The sequence below is a fragment of the Lycium barbarum genome, chromosome 11 (assembly GCF_019175385.1).
Source record: "Lycium barbarum isolate Lr01 chromosome 11, ASM1917538v2, whole genome shotgun sequence".
Lineage (NCBI taxonomy): Eukaryota > Viridiplantae > Streptophyta > Magnoliopsida > Solanales > Solanaceae > Lycium > Lycium barbarum.
Window position 1 is genome coordinate 18,622,282 of NC_083347.1, and position 26,358 is coordinate 18,648,639.

The 26,358-nt window shown below is 35.9% G+C and overlaps 3 protein-coding genes across 4 annotated transcripts; all 3 read left to right on the forward strand.

Annotated features, from left to right (window-relative positions):
* The first annotated feature begins 786 nt into the window (after positions 1 to 786).
* On the forward strand, positions 787 to 10,814 carry LOC132617126 (peroxisome biogenesis protein 22-like). Its single transcript, XM_060332047.1, has 8 exons — positions 787 to 1,096; positions 4,159 to 4,392; positions 4,476 to 4,523; positions 7,426 to 7,482; positions 7,558 to 7,659; positions 8,603 to 8,668; positions 8,853 to 8,954; positions 10,408 to 10,814. Exons 1-8 carry the CDS (start codon positions 1,004 to 1,006, stop codon positions 10,510 to 10,512), a joined length of 807 nt encoding a protein of 268 aa, XP_060188030.1. The 5' UTR covers positions 787 to 1,003; the 3' UTR covers positions 10,513 to 10,814.
* A 1,237-nt stretch (positions 10,815 to 12,051) lies between these two features.
* LOC132618214 (pentatricopeptide repeat-containing protein At1g71460, chloroplastic) lies at positions 12,052 to 14,596 on the forward strand. Its single transcript, XM_060333274.1, has one exon. It carries the CDS (start codon positions 12,168 to 12,170, stop codon positions 14,190 to 14,192), a length of 2,025 nt encoding a protein of 674 aa, XP_060189257.1. The 5' UTR covers positions 12,052 to 12,167; the 3' UTR covers positions 14,193 to 14,596.
* Positions 14,597 to 16,483: 1,887 nt separating this feature from the next.
* Positions 16,484 to 24,656, forward strand: LOC132618017 (histone-lysine N-methyltransferase ATXR2). Of its 2 annotated transcripts, none has more exons than XM_060333085.1 (15): positions 16,484 to 16,656; positions 16,777 to 16,852; positions 17,828 to 17,913; positions 18,029 to 18,378; positions 19,369 to 19,481; positions 19,590 to 19,621; positions 19,837 to 19,979; positions 21,149 to 21,233; positions 22,099 to 22,147; positions 22,246 to 22,300; positions 22,719 to 22,788; positions 22,872 to 22,941; positions 23,657 to 23,733; positions 24,235 to 24,291; positions 24,391 to 24,656. In XM_060333085.1, exons 1-15 carry the CDS (start codon positions 16,579 to 16,581, stop codon positions 24,496 to 24,498), a joined length of 1,449 nt encoding a protein of 482 aa, XP_060189068.1. In that variant the 5' UTR covers positions 16,484 to 16,578; the 3' UTR covers positions 24,499 to 24,656. The 2 variants fall into 2 exon arrangements, with proteins under 2 accessions (XP_060189068.1, XP_060189067.1); XM_060333084.1 differs by having other exon boundaries at positions 16,488 to 16,662.
* The last annotated feature ends 1,702 nt before the right edge of the window (positions 24,657 to 26,358 follow it).

Genomic DNA, 26,358 nt, shown 5'->3' on the forward strand with positions numbered 1-26,358 from the left:
CATAACTTCTTCATGAACAAAAAATAAAATTATATGATAATTCTGATACATAGGACTTATGACCAATGACAAGTGAAAATGTACAATTCCGCTATATGTTTTTTTTTTTTAAAAATTAAGTGATATTCACCCTCACGACGTTCTCAAATAGTAAATATCCAATACTACGACTTGTTATATGAGTTACACCCAATCTTCTATTTCTATAGATGAAAAACTATTAAGTATCATTATTTTGTTAAACAATTATGAGGGTCAATGATTTTGATTAAGTAATTTAAAATATAATTTGTGTAAGAACTGTTAGGCGAGCCCTGAGCATTGGGCGTTAGGCGTGTTTAGGGCGTACGGTTGGGCGCTTAGGGCGTAAGCCTCATAGGAACTAAGCCCCGCACGTTAGCCCCAGGGCGTTTTGTCACTGCCCTTCCCCGAGGCGAGCTTCGGGGCGAGTCTTGACACTGCCTTTTAAAACAATGGTTGAGGGGGGTATATTTGCGCCTTTGCCCTTAATTTTTTATGATTTACCTTTCAAGTTTTGATTATCTTTGTAAATTATTTTTAAGTTGAACATTTTTCAGAGATCAAGGGCGACAAAACTTTTTCCTAACCATATGAACATGAAGTATTTGGCAAAAAATTTAGTGAAAGTAATATTATTCAATTCGAGAGTAGTGTACGAGCAAATTTGATTAAATAATAAGCACTTTTTATCTATTTTCTTTTAATTCTGAGGGAAAATAAAAACAAAAAGAAAGTTAAAAGGAGAATATGCTACTCCTAAATGCTAAAGTGAACGGAGGGAGCATATATCACCTTCTCGAAAGCTGCGTCTATCTGTCTTTCCTTTTTTGGCCCTTTATTTTCCTGGAAAGAGTGTGATTTGTCAATTTCATATTCTCTTTTATTTCGATCAAAACTTGGACTACACAAAGTCTCACTCAAAACGGCAACGAAGAAGAACCAATTTTACTGAATTAATTACATAATTGGCAGTGGAAATAAGATGGGTGATTACTCCAAGGACGATTTCCTTCAGCTAATCAAGCGATTTGGCGCTTTCTTAACCGTCAAGATTTCTAATCTCTTCGGCACACTGGTATTCCTCTTTCTAATTTTAACATCTTTTGCTAGTATTTGTTAATTAAGCACTGAACACTTTTAATTCATAAATCATCTTTACGATGAAAAAAATATAAAATCGAGTTGAAGTTTGAGCTGTAGTTAGTAAGGGTTATGCATATTAATATTACCTCACATGATTAAGCACAATTTCTTACAAGGGGATTGAATATTAGTTAACTTGCAAATTGACGCTACATGTTATTACTGAATTAGCTGCTTGCTGAGACGAATCTAGGATCTCTAGAACATGGGTACACTACTGAAGAAAGGAGAAAAAAAAAAGAATGCATTAATTGGATTGATCCTTGTTCCTCTTGGTAAGTAACTAAGCTTTTAACCAAAGTGCGCCATTACGCCTTTTCGTAGCATGAGTGTCATCAGGTAATATTACATCAATTCTAGAAAATATGTACTACATAAAATATCTAGTTTTTTGCGGAAAGACCATGGGTTCACGTGCCGTAAAATTTACACATAAATTCGCCCTCTGGCTGCTTATTGTACTTAGGTTGCTTTAATCACATTGTTTATATTTTTAGGAGACACATTTCGGTTAGACAAAAAGTAAGGTTTGAATACTTGACATGAAAATTCCTGGTGGAATGTGCTAGATAGGTCGTTGAAATTATAGTTTCCTCAAGGTCTTTGCCTTTTGTTGGATGAGAAGTGGCATGTAGGACCAGTGTCATAGTGTGTCTGACTGAATCTATGAGTTAAGAGACTCTCGAATTGGGGAATTCAAATTATCAAGGGATTAATTTCTAATGATGAAGAGATGATTCTGATCAAATATCTATAACAATGGTAGCTCACATGTCGTAGGAGTAATATTATGAATTATATAGTTGCAATTGATCGCTTGTTTCTTCAAAATTATGGTGTTTGCAGCAAAAGTTTTGTTGAAATCTTGGTTAAACTTAATCCTCAGGTTTCTAAATGTTTTAAGCTTGAATGTCTAGTCAAAAGTTGTTCCCAAACAATGCTTGGTAGTTGGTACTAATACTGCTTTTTATTCTTACTGCCAAGTTACGATTTCTGGTTGTAGTTCCAATAGAATTTTTCGCGACTTTTTTCATTTTGAAGATATTAATTATTTAATAGGTATTTGGTTTTCTTTAAATGTGTTTCTTCTCTTGTCACTGTTGGTCTCTCCATTGTCTTTCTTCCTCCAGTTCGTGTTCTCTTGCTTGCTTATATTACTATTCTTGGTCATCTTCTCACGTTCTCATGTTTAAGCGGTTCTTTCAAATGCCAAATCTGTTCTCTCTTTACCCACACTGTAGCCCTACGCATAACCTCTCCACTACTCTCGTCCTGGTAATTTTATTAGCCTACCACAGTGACCCCTATGCTGACCCTTATTGTGGTGAAACTAGAAGAGGGGCTGATCTGGAGGCGAAGACTGAGATTCTAGTAGCCAGTGAAAGCAGTTTAAGCTGTCGAGAACAGGTTTTAACTTGTAAGAGAGCTGAGGGTGGAGGAGAAAAGAAGTGAGGGGAAGAAGTTCAGAAACACTGATTTCAAACCGTGAGCCACTGGTCATCAGGAATTTCTCAGTTATAAAAAAAAATAAAAAAAAATGAGAAACACGAGCTTATCTGATAACATCGCTCATTTAGAGTCGAGTCCTACAAATTGATAGCCTGTTTGGCCAAGCTTCTAAAATCAACTTATTTTTTTTTTTGATTAAGCACCGGGTGTCCGGGTCTCTTTGAGCCCCGACTAATCCCGGGGGCGCACAGGCCCTCGGCAAGGAGTTTCCCGCAAGTGCACCACGGTTAATTCAGGGTTTTACCCCAGTCCGATGGCCCTCAGAAATTGTTTGCACCCAGTGGGTTTCGAACTTGAGACCTTGAAAGGGAGCACCCCAAGGCTCAAGCCAATTACCACCAGGCCAACCCCTGAGGGTTTCTAAAATCAACTTATTTTGAAAAGTGCTTTTGGGAAAAAGCAGTTTATGGCTAATCAATTTGGAAAATACTTTTGATGCTCAAAAGTGTTTTGCCAAGCTTTTAAAAAGTGCTTCTAAGTGTATTTTCTCACAAGTGCTTTTCAAGAAAGTACTTTTGGGAAGAAACTACTTTTTTCAGCTTCTAATCAATAGCATCTTCTTATTCTAAAAGCTTGGCGAAACACCTCAACTTTGAAAAAAGGGCACTTTTAGCCTTGGAGAAGCTTGGCTAAACAGGCCATAAGAGACAATGCCAATTATTTTTTTGACTATGATACTTAATATAGCTTTGTTTGTTCATACTCAGATTGCAAGAAGAACTTTTAGTTTCCGTTATCTATTAAAACCCATATCGTGAAGGTCATCAACAGGATGATGCCACTCAAGGAGAACTGTCTAGTCTGCTCGGTTAATTTTGATTTTCCATTTTCAATTGAAGAAGTATAGGTTCAGTTCCGTTGTTTGAAATATTGGTTTGGGCCAATTTGGGTGGCCCCCTGTTTATTTTTCCTGATTTTTTTTCCGGACCTTGCCAATTGTCCTTTTCTTCTGGGTCGTGGTTTCCTGTTAAGTGCATTCTTTTGCAAACATAATCAGAAATGAAAGAAAAATGATAGATATTGAAGGGAAAAATAATCAAGTCACCGATCAAATGTTATGAAGAGTCTACCTCTAAGCAGACACCCGTAATAGTCCTTGGTCTAGGATCGCTAGAATGATACACTTTTAAAGGTGTGACTCACCTGATCATTGATACATCTTGCAGCATTCCGGAAGGCAGTGCATGTATTATAGGCTATAAAGCAACATTTCTAAAATGTGAGTGGCCTAATCATTCACACCACTTGCAGAGTTACGGAAGGCAGTGGGTGTTAACTTAGCAATTTGTGTTATCCACTATCCAATGAACTGTTATTTTTTGATGAAGTCCAATAATCTGTTTTGTCTCTAACTTTGCAAATAAAGACTTTTTCTCGTATAAGTTGTTATATAACTTTCAAGGTAATTCATCTATGAAGGATCTATCAAAACATTGTACTGCTTTTTTCTATAATTTGATGGTAACAGCTATTCGGTAAATGCAGGATTCAAGATCTGTGGGTGCCATAGCAGGTCTTGCATTTGCAATAGTTTTTACCTGGAGAGTGTGGAGATCACCTAGTCCACAACGGAGGCTTCCTAAGAGACAGGGTGCTACATCTAGTAGTTCTGGCGTAAGCAATCATCCAAGTGCAAATGTTGCAACTTCAGGAGTTATCCCTTCTTCTGAGGATTCAAATGCTCAAAATGTTATTGATGAGTTCTTCCAGCCAGTAAAGGTAGATAGAAATCCTTCTCCGCTTGAGGTAGAATTAGCGAAATGTAATTGGTGTATGATTAACTTTTCATAGTTCCTTTGCAGCCAACACTTGGACAGATTGTTAGGCAACGGCTGAGTGAAGGGAGGAAGGTATATTTCTTCACTTCGTCTATTGTTATGTATTAAGTAATTGAGGTCTTGGAGTCCTTGTATTGCATACCTTCTTTTGCATCCACAACTAAAAAGAAAATGTATTTGAAATTATTTAATGCAGCCAGCTCTTTCAGCTAGTGTATAGGGGAGAATACATTATTCTAGGAAATCCAGATTTTGTGTGCTTATGGAGGATTGGTGATGATGGATTTCATGTAACATACATTATATTAATTAAAGATAGATCTTCATTAAAAAAAACGTCATAAAAAATAGTACAAGAGAGATTTGGGATTAAGGGGCATGCTCTTAAGTTATAGCAAAAACAAACAGTGGGATTGTGGAGGGGGCAGGGCTAAAGGACTAGAAACATCACTCCCCTTAGGGTTCGGGTGTGGCCGATAGAGGAGTTTTTTGAAGGTATAGTAAGAGCTTAGTTGTGACATCACTGTCAAGATAAAGGAAGGAAACAGGGTCAATTTTTGGGGAAAATGCATTTAGACTTATGTTTACGATCATCTATATAACTGGATGACATTCTAAGAGTCTCAGAGGTTACGAAGGAGAGGAAGTTCAGTGAGACTTAAGGTTTAACAGGAGCCATCAAGACTGAGAAGTAGCGGAATTCCAATATGTTGTTGACTTGCTGAATCAATAAAGTTTCCGCATGCTTCATAAAAAAAAAAAAGTTCCCTCATGATAACCAGGATTTTTGGAAGTTGGGGGAAGGGTGGAGAATGATGGGTTGTTTTTAGTGAATTCCTATTACAATAAGCTCTCGATCCAGGAGGAATCGATCTCACCACATTTATCCGTTTGGATCCTAGGCGTCAAGAACGTGCTTCTTCACTTGGTTGGCAGCGAGGAGAGTGATTCTGACAGCTAAAAACTTGTGAAAGAGGAGGACTACGGTGATCAGTTGGTGTTCATGTGCAAGAATTCGCTACCACTTTTTGCATTGTCAAGTAGTCTCTCGCTTGTGGTAAGGAATCTCCAGATGGTTGGGCTATAATGGGTGATGCCACATACAATGAAGGATGCACTGTTCAGCTGAGCATTTAAAAGAACGAGATCACAAACGTAGATTGTTCCAGCTAAATGTAATTGACACGAAAGCTTTATAAAGCCCTTTGTAAAGATCCTGTTCTTCCTAGTGATATGCGAGACAAACATTGTTATAAGTTGTCCAAGTTTCCATTAAATAGTTCCTTTGCATGAGTTGGAAAATAATTGTTTTCTCTTCGTCAAAACTCACCAAAGATACTCACTGTAATCAATTCAAAATTAGCCGCTCTTACCAAAAATGGAAACCAGCTCTGTATCCTCAACCATCAGCTCTGTCACGAAGTCCTCTTATGCCACCATGATCTCCACAACCAGCTCACTTCCATACGCGCAATAATAACTCCATATCCAAACCCTTTAAAAACCTGGAGGGGGTTCACCGCCAGTTTAAGAAAAAGCAATAGCACCCAAATCAGGGCCTTAAGATGCCACTAGAAAGCTGGACCTGAAACTGCATGAACCAAATCAGAAACTGATTTGGCGTTTTGAGAGAAATACGTAAAGAAATAGATTGAGCAGGGGAGAAGTCTCGATACGATAGGAAGTAGACCCCGAGGAGAGTGCGGGTGGAGTTGAAGTCAAAGGAGAGGAAGGAGGAGAAAGTGAAGGAACTGAGGGGGGAGGAGTGGGTATGGGTGGTAAGAGTGGGGTGACGGTGGTGGCATTTTTTTTTTTTTGTTTGGGGGTGGCAGGGGGGTGTGTGGGGACCTGTCTTTGAAGGTTAAGAGACGTTGAAGGGGAGAGGAGGAAAGGGGTGTAGATCTTTGGATCGCCAGAGACGTCATTGATTTGGGCCACTGGCGCTGTAACAAAGTGGTGGTTTTGGATCTTAGCGAGTCTGATTACTCTTCTGCTTAACGATTTTCGATCTTTTCTAGTGTTAAACAGAGCCAACAACTGGGCCAACAAATAGTCTTAGTAATTGCTTTTGTTTCTTGTAATTGTTCCATTTTTTGGTCCTTCTCCCTATATTTAATTTTTGATAGGCGAGCAATGAGCATACACACACTTTATAGAATCAAATGTGCATCTTATTTTTAACGAGGGATGGTAGGCTAGTTGTAAGGGCTCTCCTCAGTGGGAGTTAGAGTCACCATGAGAGCAAAGTGGAAAAATCCACCGTCAGTGTCCTGCCTCCTGGATAAAGGGGGTCCTGTGTGAGGTTTACGTAACGAAAGTAAATAAATAAATGAATTGAGCATTTTCATCTTTGAAGCTCTCTTCCTATTACAGAAGGAATTCAATGATAGACTTTAAATCTCTAACTGATTTGTCTTGCGGAAAATAGTTTATTACTACGAAACTATATGTTGGTTTGCTGATTTACTTGGACAGTTGTATTTATTGTGTGACAAGCTCACCTAGATAGATGGTAGACTTTGCTTCAAGTATTAACCGGTTCTTATTTTATAAACTTACTACTATTTAAGAAATTCCATGGGTCTTATATGAGCATACCTGATTGTTTATTTTGAACATGAAAGTTTACCCTAGCTATAGCATGTGCAAATTTGCATTATGGACTGTTCCGTGTTATCCTTTATTTGTGGCCTTAAAGGAATATAGATAAGAATCTTTATATCATTAGCGAATCTATTGTTTGCTTCATCTGGAAGTATGTGGTTGGGTAATGGTGGTCTGTACCTCAATTTGAAGAGAGCCATATCTTATTCGACCAAATTTTGGAGAAAGGATCAATGCGGGACTTCTCTACAAGCTTAAGTAGATACAAAATCCTTCTTTATAATCTGTTTGGTAATAGTGGATTGTTTTTGCTTTCTGGTAATGATAGCACAAATAAGATACGTGATTTGGATATGGTTTTTAATTACAGGTGACATGTAGGTTGCTTGGAGTGATACTGGAGGAAACTAGCCCAGAGGAGCTTCAGGTAATTATTATTGCAGGCTCTGATATGGACCGGTGTTTAAATGCTGTTGACATTGTTTATACTTTGTCTTGGCAGCAACAAGCAACCGTGCGATCCTCTGTACTCGAAGTATTGCTCGAAATAACCAAATTTTGTGACCTTTATCTCATGGAAAGAGTTCTCGATGATGAAAGTGAAGTTAGTTCTCTCTTTCTTTTATATATTCTATTTGTTAATTTGTGATTTTTACTGGTGCGGACCCATGTTATCCTGGTTACCTGGTTCGGGAAGAATAATGTTATGTTGCATTATGGATGACGCCCGATGCCCTTTTTTGAAGAAATGGGAAATGTACCTACTTTTGTGGGCATGATTCGTTAGCTTTCTGCACCCAGTAAATTAGCTCTCTAAACTTATCGTAAATTGAAAAATCTGAAGATATGCAATTAGTGTGTTTGAGTAAGGCGAAAAAGGACTACAATTCAACAATAGTCTAGATCAACCTAAAAATCATCCCGTCATGCCTTTATAGTGGCAAAATCTTCACCTGTTAATCTTTGTTACCTTTCATAGACTTCTTTTGTAGAGCTCAAACTTGAGAGCAAACACCATGCAAAATTGGAGTAAGAGCCAATTGACTCTGAGATGATATAGTATTTGGCTTTCTTTTGCAATTTCTCTTTTGTAAATTCCTGGTCATGCAACTTTTCTAAATCTGCTCGGAGTTCGTAACCTGCACCAAATTCTTAAGAACGAATCGCAGAGAATCCTAAAAGGAGGACCAGCACTCGAATTCCAATTTGGGGAATCCTTATTTTTTCCAATTAATAGGTATAATAGGTTGTGATTTTCAGTATTTTGCTTTGTGGGACTTGCATTATCTCCCAAATTGGGATTTTAAGATTTATGTTCCTCTTTTAGTATTTCCCCAGGCAAAAGCATTACTCTTTTACATTCATCTTGGGTTGTATATCTATTATGCTTGCTAGCTACCTTGTCATTTCTTAACAGCCACAAATTCTTAAACATGGGGGCGATACTTTAGGATGTGTAAATGCTGTGTATATGAAGCTGCATGTGTATATCAACACTTACATTGTTTATTTCGATGCATATTCATCGCATGAACTAATATGTGCAGAAAAAGGTCCTCCTGGCTTTAGAGAATGCTGGAGTGTTTACATCTGGAGGCCTGGTCAAAGACAAGGTACTAGCTAAACAGCTTTTTACAATCTGTAAGAAGTAAACCATCAATAATATTGTTAACCTTTTGGTTTTTCTTCTGCGAAAAGATCGACTTGTTTCTTTTTCCTAGCTTTAGAGAATGCTGGAGTGATTATTTTCTGTCCAGCTTTATGTATTATATGTTACTGATAAGACGGCAAATGCAGGTTCTCTTTTGCAGCACTGAGATTGGACGCACATCCTTTGTTCGACAGCTAGAACCTGATTGGCACATAGATACAAATCCGGAAATCACTTTTCAGCTAGCGGTACTCGTCATTTCCTTTGACTAAGAACATGATCAATGAGCTCATCATCATGTTAATTGTTCTTTCTTTCAATAAATAAAAGTAATCCATAAGCTGAAAAATGTGATTACTTCAGATGATAAATACAACCATTGATCTTTTACTTTTCTTCTGAAAGGAATTTATTGATTATTGGAAGTAAATAGTTCAAATAGAATGGAAGGGATGTACAGGATTTATATTATTGATTATTGGAAGTAAATAGTTCAAATAGAATGGAAGGGATGTACAGGATTTATATAATAGATCCTAGCTAGTTTTGAGATTAAATAAAGAATGTCAATACAGAGGTAAGTGTAAGATTTAGCGAACCTCTGATTTGTCTTAAAGGATAATTAGATTGAATACTGGGATGAAATGGTCTGAATAGAATGGAATTTATATAGGATATATAGAGTTGATGCCAGCTAGTTTGAGATTAAAGCAGTGGTTGTTGCTCATTGTAAATGAAGAAGCCATAACGAAGGAGAGGTTGGGACTAGATGAGAGGGATAGTTAAGTGGTTTTCGCATTTAAGTATCTTCCTTTTTCAAGACCGCATGGCTAACCAGCTGTCTGACAACGTGAATGCCTAAAATAGAACTGGTGTTCGTGGAGCAAAAGCAATTTGTTTGTCATTTCTAATACATCAGCGGGGCAGAGAAGCTGTTAAGGTTGAAAACATATAAGTAGGCATTTGGACATGCGGTTTGAAATAATGGTTTCAAAAATTTTAAATATAAAACTTGACCCATAAGTTTATACTTTATAAAAAAAGACCCATAATTTGGTAAATATTTTTAACAATTACTCCCACCAACCATTTACCAACCTCATTAACTTCCACCAACCTTTATTTATGTCTACCATGTGGGAGGATTAAATTAAAGAGTACTTACATTACTATTCATGTTAAATTTTTATTTTTATTGAACTAAAGTTTGATCAATTGATGTTGTATTTTTTAGTAAAGCCTTCTAGTTAGTGTATTAATTTTGTTATGAACTATGACTTGCTCATTTGGTAAGATTGTATAAGAATTGAGAATGTTTTGATAGTTTTCACAACTTGTGGGGTTTTTATGTCTATAAGAGAACATACAACTTAAGATATCCAAATTACATGTCCGAACATGGTTTCAAACCATGTCCAAACGGCTCCTACGTCTTTTCATCAAAAACATATAGGTCTTTTCTGTTTTTTACTCTCACAAACTATTCTGTAACAATGTGAATGCCTCGTGTGTAAGAATTTACTTGTTCCTTGCTCTGTTACAATATGCGTTTGCAAGTATAATTGTCTTACTGTAAAAATTGATCTTTCGGGGTCATTCTTTTGTGGTAAACCTTTTAATAGGATGTGATTCTTTCTGATGATCAAATGCGTCTTCTGTTTTATTATATCAAATAATGTTTAAATCTTTATGTTGTTGCAGAGATTCATCAAATATCAGTTACATGTTTCACCTAACAAGCCGGAAAGAACAGCAATCAATGTCTTCAACTCAACAACATTGGAGCAGTTCTTTGGAAGTGTTTAGATGCAATCAACAAGAGCTCTAGCAAATTTCGTTTATTTTAGGTTTTTTCTTCTTCTTCTTTTTTCCATCTTTTTTGTTGTTGTTTTCCCTTTTCTTCTCCTCTCAAATCGATTCGGCATGTGAAAATCCTCATATGTTTTGACTTCTATTTTTATTTGCTTTTCTTGCTTCCTGCTGCTTCATAGTGTGGGATTAAGGCGCACTAATTGTAACACTGGTATTGTCGAAACAAATCTATCTCTGTTGCTGTGTATCGACCTCTTTTGAATCATAGATGTGAATGTCATTATAAGTTGCTACTACTGGTTTTCGTTCTACAATATTCTGAACTCTCAAGCCTACGTTGCTCTCGAGCTCTGTATACCGTTTTGTCATCCTCTTCAACAGTTTTGCATGAAGCAAACTCAAAGGAAGAGAGTATAGGAGAGGAGCCTAAACTTTTTGCTAAGCGTAGCTCCACTTCTACAACTTCATTTTTTTTGTAAGTTCTCAATTTTGAATAATGATTCCATTAAATGTTTTAGTTTCGTTAGTTTTAGGAGCTGAATCTATACTTCTAAATTATTTCAGAAAATGTATTTAGTAAATTATGCATGGAACAAAACTGACATAAGGAAATAATCCAGGGACTGGAACTGTTAGTATCTGCAAAGAGTACTGGAAAAGGAAACACTTTTTAAAGTTCGGCAACAATGTGCTCAATTTTACTTTTAATAACAAGTTTTTATAGTCATATAAATATGTATGACATATGTAAGAGTACAAGTGTTACGATTAAATAAATGTCATTACATATTTAAAACTACAAGTGTTACGATTATATAAATGTTGTGATGTATTTAAGATCCCAAATTTGAATTTTTTTCCTAAACTTCATGTTCAGAAATCATGCCATAAAATTGAAGCAAAAAAGTACTTATCAGTTAGAAATCATTGAACTTCAAATATTTTTCACTTTATTTGGAATTTTAAAGTTGGAGTTGAAGATACAGTTGAGTTTGATTATAATTTTTGCAAAAAATATTTTATTGTTTGAATATATTGAAAGTAAAAAGGAGAGTTTTAAGTGTTTTTCAAATTCTAAATACAAAATGCTGATTTCAAATAAAGCAAAAAAAGTTTCCGGAAAAAGGTGAAAAGTTCTCATGGCCAAATACAGTGTGTGGAGTATAGTTACTACCTGACATTGGACAAATTGTTGGCTAAAGCCTAAGGGGTCGTTTGGTACACGGTATAAGGTGAGATATCTCAGCATTAACTTTGGAATTAGTTTTTAACATATTTGATAGAAGGTATAAAATTATTCAAGATAAATTTATACCTTCTTCCAAACAAAGTATAAAATGAAGCTCATAGTTAAAGATGAAATATTCACCTTATCTCATTAACTTTGGGATTATTTTATCCCACCTTTTAAATGAAATAAATTAATCCCAGAATTATAATCTTGGATTATAATACCGGGATAATTTTGTCCCATTTTTTAGCTTAATTCAAAACTATAGCAACATCCGTATGTACCACTAGCCACCAAAACGATGACATAATCATTTTTTCACTGTATATAAAAACTTATCCTCACTTCAGAGTTCCACACATCTCCAAACTGTAACAACCAACTGAATTCCCAACTCTTTGTTTACTTCACTGAATCAATGATAAGCTGCAACCTTATTCCTCTCCCTTCAAAAACCAACCTAAAGCCTCATCCAAACACCCAACATCCTCGTACTTCCCGTACAAACAATCATGTACACAATCTACGTTTTTCCCATAACATTAAAGAACCACAAAAACACCCAAAACACAACACTTTACCCAACTTATTATCAGTCCATACAAAAAACCCACGTGCCATTTACAAAGATATTCAAAGATTTGCTCACCAAAACAAACTTAAAGAAGCACTTACCATTCTTGATTATTTAGACCATCGTGGCATTCCTGTAAATTCAACCACATTTGCTTCACTTATAGCTGCTTGTGTTCGTTTGAAATCATTAAGTGCTGCTAAAATCGTGCATACACATATAATAATTAATGGACTTGAAAATAATGAGTTTATACAAACTAAGGTTGTTAATATGTTTACTGCTTGTGGGTCGATTGATGATGCGAAGAAGGTGTTTGATGAAATGCCTGTGAGAAGTGTTTACCCGTGGAACGCGTTGCTTAGGGGAAATGTGGTGTTGGGTGGACGTAAATATCGTGATGTTTTGGGTACGTTTTCGGATATGAGGGGATTAGGGGTGGAGTTGAATGTGTATAGTTTTTCTTGTTTGATCAAGAGTTTCGCGGGTGCTAGCGCGCTTTTTCAAGGTTTGAAAACACATGGGCTTTTGATCAAGAATGGTTTTTTAGGAAGTGATATAGTTAGGACTAGTTTGATTGATATGTATTTCAAATGTGGTAAAGTTAAGCTTGCTTATCGCGTGTTTGAGGAAGTTGAGGAGAGGGATGTAGTTATGTGGGGTGCAATGATAGCTGGTTTTGCTCATAATAAGTTGCAAAGAGAAGCGTTGGAGTATGCAAGATTGATGATAAAGGAGGGACTAGAGGTGAATTCTGTTGTTTTAACTACTATTCTTCCGGTTATAGGAGAAGCACGGGCAAGAAAACTTGGCAAGGAGGCACATGCTTATGTGATCAAGACAAAGGAATATTCGAAGCAGTTGTTTATTCAATCTGGTTTAGTTGATATGTATTCCAAGTGTGGAGATATTGTATCAGGAAGAAAGGTGTTTTATGGTTCAAAAGAGAGGAATGCGATTTCTTGGACTGCTCTAATTTCGGGTTACATTTTAAATGGGAGACTTGAGCAGGCGTTGAGATCAATTGTGTGGATGCAACAAGAAGGCTTTAAGCCTGATCTTGTAACTGTTGCTACTGTTCTCCCTGTTTGTGGGAAGCTGAAAGTATTAAAGCAAGGGAAAGAGATTCATGCTTATGCAGTGAAAAATGGTTTTTTGCCTAATGCATCTGTAAGTACGTGCCTGATGATGATGTACTCAAAGTGCGGTTTGCTTCGATATTCGTCTAGAGTTTTTGATAGCATGGAGAAGAGGAATGTTATATCATGGACAGCTATGATGGATTCATATATTGACTCTGGGTGTCTTGAGGAAGCACTTGGTGTTTTCCGGTCAATGCAGTTGTCAAAGCACCGGGCAGACTCTGTTGCAATAGGAAGGATTTTAAGTGTTTGTGGGAAATTGAGACTTTTGAAACTCGGGAGAGAAATACATGGTCAGATTCTGAAAAAAGATATAGCATCTGTACCTTTTGTTTCTGCAGAAGTTGTGAAGATGTACGGGAGCTGTGGTGCAATTGATAAATCGAGGTTTTGCTTTGATGCAATACCTGTCAAAGGATCTCTAACATGGACTGCTATTATTGAGGCTTACGGATTAAGTGGCCAATATGGAGAAGCAATAAATGAGTTTAAGCAGATGATATCAACGGGTTTTGATCCCAACCATTTTACTTTTAAAGTTGTTTTTTCTATTTGTGAGAAAGCTGGATTTGCTGATGAGGCTTGTCAATTCTTCACCATGATGACACGAAAGTATAAGATAAAGGCATCTGAAGACCATTATACTAGCATCATTAACCTTCTACATCATGTTGGTCGCATTGAGGAGGCTGAAAAGTTTGTGCTTCTCAAGCAATCCTTGGCATGAGGAAAAAGATTGGCCGTATTGCATGTTGGTTGGACATGGTTATACATTCGGACACACACCAGTGGCTTGCAGTAGATTTTGCTATGGTTTTTCAATCAACATTGGTCGGAAGAGTAATAATTCCTCATGCTGAAAGGTTACGTTACACATAAGGAGCATGAGGAAGGACCTTCAAAATGAGATGATGTCTAGCCTGAAGATGCTAATACAGATTCAACTAGGACTGGTCTTACCCTTCCATAGCGCCACTCTAGCAATTCTTGCTGTAATAGCTTTGTTATATAAATCTGTATAGGCTCCAATATTTGGTATGGTAGATCAACAAGTTTCCTCAATGAGGAAGCTGAATGAAGCATTTATTTTGCAGCAAATGATATAAAAAGGTCCTTGGAATTACTATCCAACTAATTGTTTTCGTGGAGATTCCCCCTTCCCAATTGCCTTATGGTTTTACTGTGCTGTTTTTGCTTATCGTTATTCTACTGTCAGCTTCCAAATTTTAAGCCACTTATTGATTGATGCTTATTGGCTTAAGGCTGTACCTTTATTGGTCTTTCAGTTAAGAAAAACCATAGCACGGTAGCACCATGATCATATACTCATTTTGCTGTGAAAAGAGGTTATATGAGGTTTCAAATGCATCTTATGCATTTCAAACCATAAGATGCATTTGTCACGTATAAAACTGGGAGGGACACTTCTGTCATTCATTCATGAATAATTTTTCATAAATCCAGTCATTCTGGCGGTGCTTATTTCTATGATACTGAGAATTTTCAAAATGCACAACTTTTGTATTGTTAAGTATTACTCCGTCCGTCACAATTTATGTGACACTTTCTTTTTAGTCAGCCTAAAAAAGAGTGGCATATTTTTATATTTTGTTTAACTTCAAATTCTCATTTTATGCTTCTAGATCACAAGTTTCAAAAGCTTTCATTTTTCTCTTAAACTCCGCATCAAGTCAAACACCTTCGCATAATTAGGACGAAGAGAGCAATCTTTTTTTGGTTAGACGTTCTGAAAGTGCTGCAGTATTTCTTTTTGAAGGAGCAACGCGGCAAAGATTACTAAAGTACTCCTTTTAATTTTCATAATAGTTCCAAGATAACTACAAATATATAAATGCACTTAAATAGTAAAATGATAATACCTACTATTAGAAATAGAATTTTTTTTTTTACAATAACTGGATATATTGACCAAAAAAAATACTCCCTCCGGATAAAAAAGAGTGTTCACTTAGCCATTTTCACACCCTTAAGAAAATACTACCTTCTAGAAAAAAATAGGTAATTTGACTAAACTGCCCCTAATTAAATAGGTATGGGGATTTGATTACATAACACTTTATAGGGACAAATTTGAAAAAATAAAGTTAATTCTTTCTTGATTTGATAAGTGGATACTTTTTTTACTCAAGAAAAAAAGACTAAGTAAACACTCTTTTTGATCTAGAGGGAGTAATATTTAAATTAGAAGTTCACAGTATGGTTAAAAACCGATCCAAACCGAAATTAGAAGTTCACAGTATGGTTAAAAACTGATCCAAACTGAAAACCGAACCAAACCACTTAAATAAACCTATATTTACTTGAGTTGGGTTTGGTTTGGTTTTAAATTTTTAAAAATCGATAATATTTGGTTTGGTTTTGGTTTTACTAAAAGCAAACCGAAGGAAAAACCGAACCGATAAATATACACACACAATATGTTAATTTTTTATAAACACTTTTAAATAATTTATATACCTTTTAAGCAAATTTTATTTATCTCTAATAGCCTAATGAACTCTATACCTTAAGCCATTCGTAGAAAGAAATTCATGAATTCAACTCATTTATTCAGAGAAACAACTATGAGAGTTACCTAGATTTATATTTTGATAAACTTTATCCACTTAATTCAAATCATAAATCTTAAGACAATTTTTTCCATAATGAAAGAAAACTATAGCTACCATAATGAAAGGGTAATAACGAATTATAAGTTAGAAAATGATAGTAAAATTCTCTCCTAATTATAGGAAAAAGACATGAAAAAGAGAAATATCGTTAGTTTTCTTAAAAATCGAAAAATCGACTATGACCAAACCAATAAATATATATTATATTTGGTTTACTTTAATTTTAAATTTTTTAAAAACCGACTACATTAATTTAATTTTGATTTTAATTTTAATTTTAATTTTAACCCAAAACCGAACCAACCGTAACTTCCAAACGTTAGAGAATAATAATAAAACTGAAAAAATAGAAGGAAAAAAAAAAAAAAAAAACATGAGAGGCTATCTTGTTTGTTCAATTAAGTGGGGAAACACAGTGTACAGTTCATAAAATAGGAAACGGGGAGAAACGCCGCTGCAAAATTGTAAAAACTCCAACCAATGGAAATAATTTGCCCAATCGACGTACACTTCTCTGACCAAATTGCCACACTTGTCAACCCACCACCTACTCATCAAGTGCAGGCATAAACTCTTTTCTCTTTTTTTTTTTTTTTCACTTTCTTTTTTGTTTGTTGAAGTTATGGCTAAGTACAATTGTGTTTTTAGTCTGTTAACTGTTTGATAAAATGTTTACAGAAGTATTTTGAAGAACTATTAGCTACCAGACAATGCCACAGCCTCAAAGTTAAACCAACTCCACATTATGGAAAGGGTAATTAATTCTCTTTTTTCTTTCATTATTGTTACTTCAATTTTATATCAACACAAAAATGATCCCATGGTAAGTTCCAAATAGCCCTTTAAGTATGTATTGAACAGTTTTGGTCTTTTAAGTTTGTCAAAAATTGACATTTTTAGTTTTCGTTAAATATTTATCAAACTCTATCGAAAAAAGCAAAAAAAAAAAAAAATTAGTGAGAACTCACATATAGAGGTATACTTTTTGTAATTTTTGATATTTTTTTATTTATTTCTAGAGTTTGGTGCAGCTTTTTTATATGTAATTTTTGCTCTTTTTTCGCTTCTAGATGTTTAGTGTTTAATGCAGTTTTTGTGTTGCATATTTTAATGTGTGTTTGTGAATGAGTGCTGATTTTGTTTCCTTGTTTGTCCATGGGCACGAAAAGAGCACAATGGATATAGAGGGTTCATATAGCTGCACCAACTAGTTTTATATTGACGCGTATTTGATTGATTGATTGTCTAATGTCTGATATGCGACTAAAGTTAATCCCTTGAAGAGGAATTTCAAAATGGGGGTTTGCTTAAGCAGAATGAAATTGTACGATTTTTTGGTTTCTGCTGGTCGAATCTGCTAGGAGCATGTATGTAATAGTTACTAAAGTTCAGTACTTTCGTGGGTATTATTAATCAATGAGCATTGTATAGACGCCCCAACTAGTTTTCTATTGTGGCGTATTTGATTGACATTGTCCAATGTCTGATATGCAACTAAAAGTTAATCACTAGATGAGGAATTTCAACGCGGTGGTTCGCCTAACCATTTGTTAAGGAATTTTGAAATGTGGTTTTCTTTGCCTACCAAGAACGGAATTGTACTACTTTTTTTTGTTTGTTTTTGCTGGTCTAATCTACTAGTAGCATGTCTGTAATAGTTACTAAAGTTCAGTTCTTTTACGGGTTTTATTAATCAATCAACACTATATTGAGACTTGTGAGATCGCAGGGGTTTATGCTGAGACGGAATTCAAAGAAGAGGACCTTGTATTGAAGGATCAAATGCTTGCTGGCGCCCAACATTCTTCAAATAAGGTATTGCTGATTGAACTAGCGGCACAGTATCATTTCAAATAATCATCCAACATTTTTGTATTTTTCACTTCTCTCTTGGGTGACATCCTTCACCTTGATCTTTTGCATGTGGCAGGTAGACTGTTTGGTATGTAGTTACTGTTTCTGCTTTATTGGGTCAATAGAACTTCAAATTGGGAGGAAGCTTTATTTAGAACAGCTGGGTGTCTCCCCTAACAATGAGTGTCACATGCAAAAAGATTGTTATAATTCTGATTCATCTATTGGTGAAGATGATTCTGATGTAGAAGATCAGCAAGTCTCTGGAGAATGTTCTTCTAGCCCTTCAAAAGATAAAATTCCTCTCCCTAAGGATATGGTCGAGTCATTGTTTAATGGTGAGATGCAACTACCATATTCCGAGAAGTTCTCATTGCCTCCAGTTGTTCCTTGTCCTGGTGGATGTAAAGAGAACTACTATTGCAGGTAAACATTCTGCCCTTTCCATAGTTTGCATAAAGAAAACATTTTATAATGCAAAGCATCAAAAAAATTATTTTCTACCATAATTAACAGTAACAAGCAAATGAGACCGCATGACATGACATAAGCAGCTTTTGGCACATAATTCGGTCATCTCGTGCCAATTGAAGGGGTTTTCTATCTTCATTGTGTTTGAATCAGTGGCGGAGCCACAGCTACTCAAAGCTTCGTCGGAAAAAATTGTCGGATGCCTATGTCAAATATAGAACTTTGTGGATATTTACTAGTAATGAACAACCTTGATATAGAAACAAAGGATAGTCCAGCGGCTAAGGGTGTGCAAACTCTTGCTCAGGACGCGAGTTCGAATCCCAGCTGTGGCACAATTTTTTTATTTTTGCATTAGAGGCATTGTGTTTTTCATGCGTTGTTTTTTTTTCCCCCTCACACATCCCCTGTCCTAAAATATGAACACCCTTGCTGAAAATCCTGGCTCCGCCCCTGGTTTGAATCTTATCCATTTCATCGCACATGGAGGAACACCTCACATTTTGCTATATGAGAATCATTGTTGCACGGTTTCAGCTGCCTGAACCGCATTTCTACCATCTAGGACTAGGAGTAGACATAAAGGCTAAAAGCCTTCTTCGAGGTACCTTTTTTTTGTTGCAGCTATTCAGAAAGTTCATGAGGTAGCTGGCAAGCCGTATAAACATGTATTTCTGAGGTCACTGCCTCAGCTGCTAAAATTAGAATATCGAACTATTAACTCTAAATGAGAAAACAGATGAACAAATCCTGGTGGTACATTTTCTCTGGTTGTATCCTTCTGCTATTCAAACTGTTAAATAGCTTTAGGTATTGGACAGCTCCCCCATGAGATGAACTTGTTTTTAACAATGTTTGCTTCTCATAGTACCACCTAACACTTGTTGTGAATTTACTTGACCATCACTACGACTAATTTACTAACCTTTTTAAACTTTTTGGCAGCAATTCTTGTGCCGAGGCTGATTGGGAGTCTTTTCATTCTTTGCTGTGTACGGGGGAGGGGTCAAAGTCATTAAGCACAAAGGCGCTTCAGAAATTTATAGAACATGCTAATGGTAAGGTTCTAATGTGGCTGCTAGCTATTATAGTAGTCTTAGTTCATAACTTGCCTACTCATTTATCTTGTTGTTCAAGCTATTTCTTTTTCTGGTTTCTTCTGCCAGATACAAATGACATTTTCCTTCTTGCAGCAAAGGTAAGTCCTTTCCTTTTCTTGGTGCAACTTGCCTCTTTCCTATTTTCTCATGTCTTGCATCTCTTTGCTGTTGTTAATTTTTCACGTCAAACTGCAATTCTTCTTTGGGAAAGTGAGGTGCTTATGTGAAGACATAGGCCTCTGTGTTTGTATGTCTTACTACTGGTTGGAAACCTGCTTAAGCAGTTCCTTGCAAACATATTTTTGTGTTATAGGTGATTTCTTTCACCGTCTTAAGATATAGGAAGTTGAAAGAAAGTCGTCATGAGGGAAAAGGGAAGCAGGTTATTTCAGAAAGCATTGATTTTTCTTTACTGGGGGAGGCATGGAAGCCCGTGGCCATGGGATACAAAAGAAGGTACTTAAAACGTTTTTGTTACTCGTCACAAGTTGCTATAACTGAAGCTTAGCCCGTTGAAGCAAAACTTATGCTCTCACGAGAAAGAGCATATCCTTTCCCAATTACTATATCTTATATTGGCTTTCCTGAACTACATCCGCGTGTTGATGGCTAACTGCATGACTGCAGAACTTGTAGATATCTCAATCCACTTTATGGACCACTTTTGTTCAAAAATTGATTCATATTCATCTGTTGCAACGTAGTGGTGAACAAAAGTATTCTCATTGTTGATGGTAAAATTGAAGTCGGTAAATATTGAAAATTAAAATAGCTCAAAGTTTTGCCTAGTCTTTTGAGGGATTCATCATATTTGGTAATGAAACCATTGGCTCTTTTATTCGTCTTGGCATTCAAGTTTGTGTTGTTTCCATATCTTAGTTATTATCTTAATTTACAAACTTGACACATCTCTATATTGCTTAAGTTTTGTTTATCAATCCTACAAAATATTATGTCATCTTGAATAAAGAAGCAATATTACTTCTTGTTGCAGACCTAAGATAAATAAGTTAAAGATTTTCCTCTCTAATAGTTAAGCGTGTACATGAGGTGGTTGTACATTTTAATAAGATATTAGAGCCACTTCACGTGTAACCTAAGATGATGGTGGGACAACCCTTAGCAGAAACTTGGAGGCATATGTAACACTATAAGCAAATATTGGAAAAACGGGGAAAAATGTTTTAGTATATAAGGAAACAAGCCTTAAGACCCACTCATGGGTTTTAAAGCATGAGGGTCTAAGCCCAAAGCGGACGGTGTCACTTATGGATTGGGTTATCTGAATCACAATTCAATATATTATCAAAGGAGAAAAGTCCTGGGTTCAAGTCTAATTACTACCCATAAATTTTTCCATGTGCTTGACCCAAAAATAAAAATCATACCAGCATGTGAGAGGGATGTTGTAGACCTAAGATAAATAAATAATTGTGTTCTCTCTCTTAAGTTTAAACTTTTAGAGGTGTCACACAATTCAATATTTTTATGCTTATTGAATCTTCTGAGGTAGAGCATAGAGGTTTACCTCGTGCCTCCCTAATGTGAGCATGGTTGACCAAGTTACTCGTGAAAAACTACAAGTAAAGTTTCTCTCACAGTGTGAAGCAACTTCTTTTGTATAGGTGGTGGGATTGCATTGCTTTGCCAGACGATGTTGATTCCGATGAAGCGTCATTTAGAAGGCAAATAAAGGAGCTGGCATTCACGGTAATCCTCCTTGGTCCGATATAACCTGCTTGTATTTTTAACCATCACTTCAATCTGCTGATAATGTGCTGAAGTATCTCTAATTTGTCAGCTTCAGCTGTGTCGGAGTAATTTTTTCACCTGTGACCTGTCATCAATCATCTGTTAAAATTGTAAAATTACCCTCCTTGGGTGGAAGTTGACTCTATTTGTAGACCAAAAAAAAAAGGCCTGCTTCTCTTATTTTGGCTGAAATAGATGAATGCGTCGCAACTCTCCTCTTTTATAAGGTCTCTTCCATCTTTTGACTTCAGGGACCAGTTTCGAGCAGGAAAAACCCGTTTCCCAATTTTTATTTACATTTCAAGAATAAACTGGTTTTTTCTTCCAGAAGATAATGGAGCTTACTATTCCTAACAATTGATATGAAAGCTGCATACTACCAACCTCATATGAAATAAATGTGCAAAATACAAAGTATTAACAATCATTGCTAAAACCACATTAATGAATTTCCATTTTCATTATCTCATGCATCATCAGTTTTCTCCTAAGAATCAAGACTGTTCTGATGTTGCCTGGTGTAAACTGTGTCATCGCCTAATCTGAGCGCTAGCTTTGACAGAAACTACTACTCAATTGCTTTCCAAAGATTTACTAACACTATGGTCTTAATGTAGCGATACAATTGGAAGAAAAAACTTTGTTGTATAAGTCCTGCTTAGGAGTTTAGTTAAGGTGCATTTGTCAAAATTCTGTGGTGTCTTGCTGCTTTATACATGAACCTCTGCACCTGCGTATTTTGTTTTATATTTATCTGCATTTCATTAGTCATGCTTCTTGGCTCTCTTAACTGAAATTTGATTTATCAGTTTGTATTTTCCAGTCTCTGCAGCTCCTTAAGGCGGCTATCTTTGACGTGGAATGCAAGCCATGTATCCTGATTACTTTTGAATCAATTGACTGCTCCTCTTATCTTTACTTTTATTTCTGTATTTATGTGGTTCAATATGGAATCCTTGACTCTTAACAGTATTCTCCCTTGAAATATATGGCAATATTATTGGCATGTTTGAGCTGAATAACCTGTAAGTTCATGATAGATAAACTATCTTCATATTATTTCCAGCATGCATGCAATAAATCTGATGATTGTTTCCCTTTTCTGCAAATCACATACAAAATAAAGTTTTACCTCTTTCTAAATTGAATGTCCTAATTTGACTTGGCTAATCTATGTTGCACAACATATTCTTTAAAATTATAAGGGCTAGAATAGTTAAAAGCAGCGGTGAGAAGTTTATAGATAATTTGCTTCTTCTCAGAAGGTGGATATTATTTTGGAATAACCTAAATAACGGATGATGAGCTTGGCGCATTTGATTTTTGACTTGTACATTTCCTCTGGCGCACTGCATATTTGTACTCTATTTTATTCTGTTCTTGGTTTATTTTTAAATTTATAAGTTGTGAACTTACTTCTTAAAGCCTCTGCTTTGTTAATAGTGATTTGGTGGTAGAGTCACCAGTGGAGGATTACTTTCTATGCATTGATGATCTTCCTCTCTCTGAAAAGGTTAAAACCAATTCCTCTATGTGCTTGTGAAGCTTATTAGCACGCAGAAAATTAACAGCATTACTTTTATGATAAATTGTCAGGGAGAGGCTGAGCAAACTACAAAGCCTATCCTGGATGCTCTTGGTGATGACTATTCAATTTGTTGCGAAGGTATGCTATGATGTGTGACGTGAATATCAAGGATGATCTAAACTCCTCCACACACACACCATCACGAGGTCTAAGGTTTTCTCAAGATAAAGTTGTAGTTGGCAGTAAATATATGGTGTCAGGGGTGGAGACAATTTACAATTAGAAATAAATGTGATTACAAGCTTAAAATTTCTGAGTTCTATTTAAAAAGGAGACATCATGGCTGAGAACTTTGCATCTGGCTCTTGCATTCTGTGGCAACCACTTAGCTGATAGGGTGCATTTTCTCTGAACATCATTGGTTGTTGAGTAGTGCATTGTTTTCGAATTCTGCAAGAGACAGATCTCCTTTATATACCATAGGCAATCTTGGAAGTCGTCTGGCAGAAGGGGTAAACTTTTGCTGCCAGCATTTCAATTGATGCAGAAGTCGTCAAGGCATGATTAGTAAAATGGCACATCTTTGCTACCTTCTGAGTGATAGAGAATATGAAACCCAATTTTCTCAATTTTATCAATTTGGAAGTATTTATACATATTCATTGCTTTATTTAGAATAATTGGTTTTGGTAAGGATGTAAGCTGCTGCTGGAAATTGTTTTTAAAAGTTATGTGTCTAAATGGTGTCAGTTATTTTCCTTACCATGTCCGCTCTTTACTTTTCTAGTTTTGGCTCCACCTAGTTTTATGTGTATTTATCTGAATCATAATCACAATCGATCTTGGATAACAGGTACTGCATTTTTCCCCCTGCAAAGCTGTATGAACCATTCATGCAGACCTAATGCAAAAGCCTTTAAGCGAGAAGAGGTTTGTTCCGCTATCTGCAACTTGTGCCTTATTCTTTTCTCTCAGTGTAATAACCTCTTCAAATAGGAAGAAAGAACTAGAAGTACAAAAGGGAAGTTGATTACATGCAAAGAAATAAACCCGTTAACTAGATGAAGGATTAGTGAATTTAATTTTCTGCAAGCAGGCAGTGCAGTTGCAACTTGGTTGGGGCCTGCTTGCTCCAGTTTCAGTGTTGTTTCTGACTTTCTTGAAAGTAGAAAACCTTTGGACAAATCATTATCTGGACGCATATCCGAAGCAAAGAGCACTGGGCGGAGAGTTATTCTTACATATAATACTTTGAAGAAACCTTAAATTTCTCTTTTATTTTGTGAAATCTGGCTGAATCTTTATAAGCTATGCTTAAACAAGCTTCAAGTTCTTAACCCTGAACACTTAATCTAGCTTAGTAATATGTTCTTGATAAATTGTGAAACATATTTATGCGACGATTGTGAATGTTTGATATTGCATTATTAGGATCGGGATGGCCAAGCAACCATTATTGCTCTCCGACCAATTGCAAAAGGAGAAGAGGTAGCTCTAACTTGTGTTTATAGTACCATCTTTTAAAATGCTTATGAGAATTTACTTGTGAATTCACTTCTTTATAATCTAATGTGTTGATAAATGCAGATAACTATATCATATATAGATGAGGACCTTCCTTTTGAAGAGAGACAAGCATCACTCGCAGACTATGGTTTCAGATGTGGATGCTCCAAATGTCTAGAGGAAGCTTAATAAGATTAGAGGCAACTTTGTTGAGAGAATGGCCACAATTTTTGGATCATATACCTGCGAAATTTATAGCCCATAATTTTATTCTCTTCATCTCTGGTGTGTCTGCAACTAGAACAATTAATAGAGCTGCTTGCTTTCAGGCTTCATTTTTCTTTTTATTTCTTCTTTTTTATGCGCATCATGAGTTCGTCAATTATTAACGGGGTGATTAACATGAGTTCTGAGGGTCTACCGGAAATAACCTCTCTACCTTCCAAGGTAGGGGTAAGGTTACTCTATCCTCCCCAGACCCCACTTTATGAAATTTCACTGGGTATCATCTTCTTGTTGTGATTACATGAGTTGGTTATAAAGTTGTGCAAAGGTAATGAATTCGATGATAAGAAAAGGAAAATTTCACTGGGTATCATCTTGTTGTTGTGATTACATGAGTTGGTTATAAAGTTGTGCAAAGGTAATGAATTTGATGATAAGAAAAGGAAAAACGTTTGGCGGTTTTGTTGGATGTGGGTAGCTAGATTGTAACACCTCGTAGCTTCGGGCGAAGGTTTGATTCATAAGATGATAATATAATGGAACCAATATGAGGGTTATAGGAAGTGTTTTGAAAACTAATCAAGTCATAAGAAATGTCTTTGGACAAAGCAAAGTTGGAAGCCATTTTACGGGGCATGTTTGTAAGTTAGTTTGTAGAAGGTCTTACTTCCAACGATCATAACCTCTTTATTAATTAGGAATTTGGGAAAACTTTCAAAAATGAAAGTTGTAGCCCTTTGAAATACCTTTCCAACGGTATATTATGGGGGTCAAGAGGATATATGTACAAAAAGTTATGACCATTTTACTGAAGCATTACAGCGCAGTCCGTTCACTGATCATGTTATACGAACTTGTTATACGGCCCATATAATTTTATACGGATCGTATAACTCGTCCGTACTTCATGAAGCTTCAAATCGACGTTCTGTTTTCAGCCATGATAAAATATGATCATATTATACGGACCGTATAGTATGTCCATATAACTTCCGCCTCACTTTTGTATAAATTCAAGCCTTCAGTTCTTTTATTTCATTATTCACAATTCCAAGCTCTAGCAACAATCCAAACCATCAAGGTAAGTCAATCCAAACCCTTCCAACTCAATTCTAACATATACTCTAATAATCTAAGCAAGAAATCATTGTTCCTAAACTAGGGTTTTCAAAAAAAACCCATCTCAAGGTTCAAGAATTCAAAATTTTGGAAATCTTCTTCAAAGTTAAAATCTTTAATTCAAGTTTGGAGCATTACCAGGTATGTAGAGTTACTATCTACGTGTGGGAACATCATTGTTCTTCCCCACGCCTCATGATCCATAAATTAGGATTCTCTACTAAAACTAGGGTTTCTACACCATGTTCATGACAACCCTAGGTCCATGTCCATGATTATATTATGTATGAATTGCTATTATGCTATCATTGTGTTCTTAATAACTCCATATGATTATTGAGAATCAGTACGTAATCCATGAAAACCCATATCTTGTATTTCATGGGTTCTTGCATGCATGTTTTTAACTAAGAATGATTATTTTATGAATATCCTACATGTCTACAAGTTTTCATGCAACTATATTATATAATTACTTTCATGTCATGATACAAGATACATACATGCTAAATACAAGCTATTTCATGAAATCATGTTTACAAGTTATTTCGTGAAATCATGATTACAAGTCAAGTACAAGTTAATTCACGAAAATCATGGGCTTCTTAGCCAATTATGAGCCCGTTTGGATTGGCTTATAAGTTGCTTATAAGCTGTTTTCAGCTTTTTTGAGTGTTTGGCTGGTCAGCTTAAAGTCATTTTGTG

What these genes read in the sequence shown, in the direction of transcription:
- LOC132618017 (XM_060333084.1), top strand. Translation starts at nt 16,579, where the DNA reads ATGGAAATAATTTGCCCAATCGACGTACACTTCTCTGACCAAATTGCC. An exon ending in AAAGAGAACTACTATTGCAG is followed by an intron (nt 18,379 to 19,368) that starts GTAAACATTCTG and finishes ACTTTTTGGCAG; the next exon opens with CAATTCTTGTGCCGAGGCTG. An exon ending in ATCTTCCTCTCTCTGAAAAG is followed by an intron (nt 22,789 to 22,871) that starts GTTAAAACCAAT and finishes ATAAATTGTCAG; the next exon opens with GGAGAGGCTGAGCAAACTAC.
- LOC132617126 (XM_060332047.1), top strand. Translation starts at nt 1,004, where the DNA reads ATGGGTGATTACTCCAAGGACGATTTCCTTCAGCTAATCAAGCGATTT. An exon ending in CTAATCTCTTCGGCACACTG is followed by an intron (nt 1,097 to 4,158) that starts GTATTCCTCTTT and finishes CGGTAAATGCAG; the next exon opens with GATTCAAGATCTGTGGGTGC. An exon ending in CTAGCCCAGAGGAGCTTCAG is followed by an intron (nt 7,483 to 7,557) that starts GTAATTATTATT and finishes TTGTCTTGGCAG; the next exon opens with CAACAAGCAACCGTGCGATC.
- LOC132618214 (XM_060333274.1), top strand. Translation starts at nt 12,168, where the DNA reads ATGATAAGCTGCAACCTTATTCCTCTCCCTTCAAAAACCAACCTAAAG.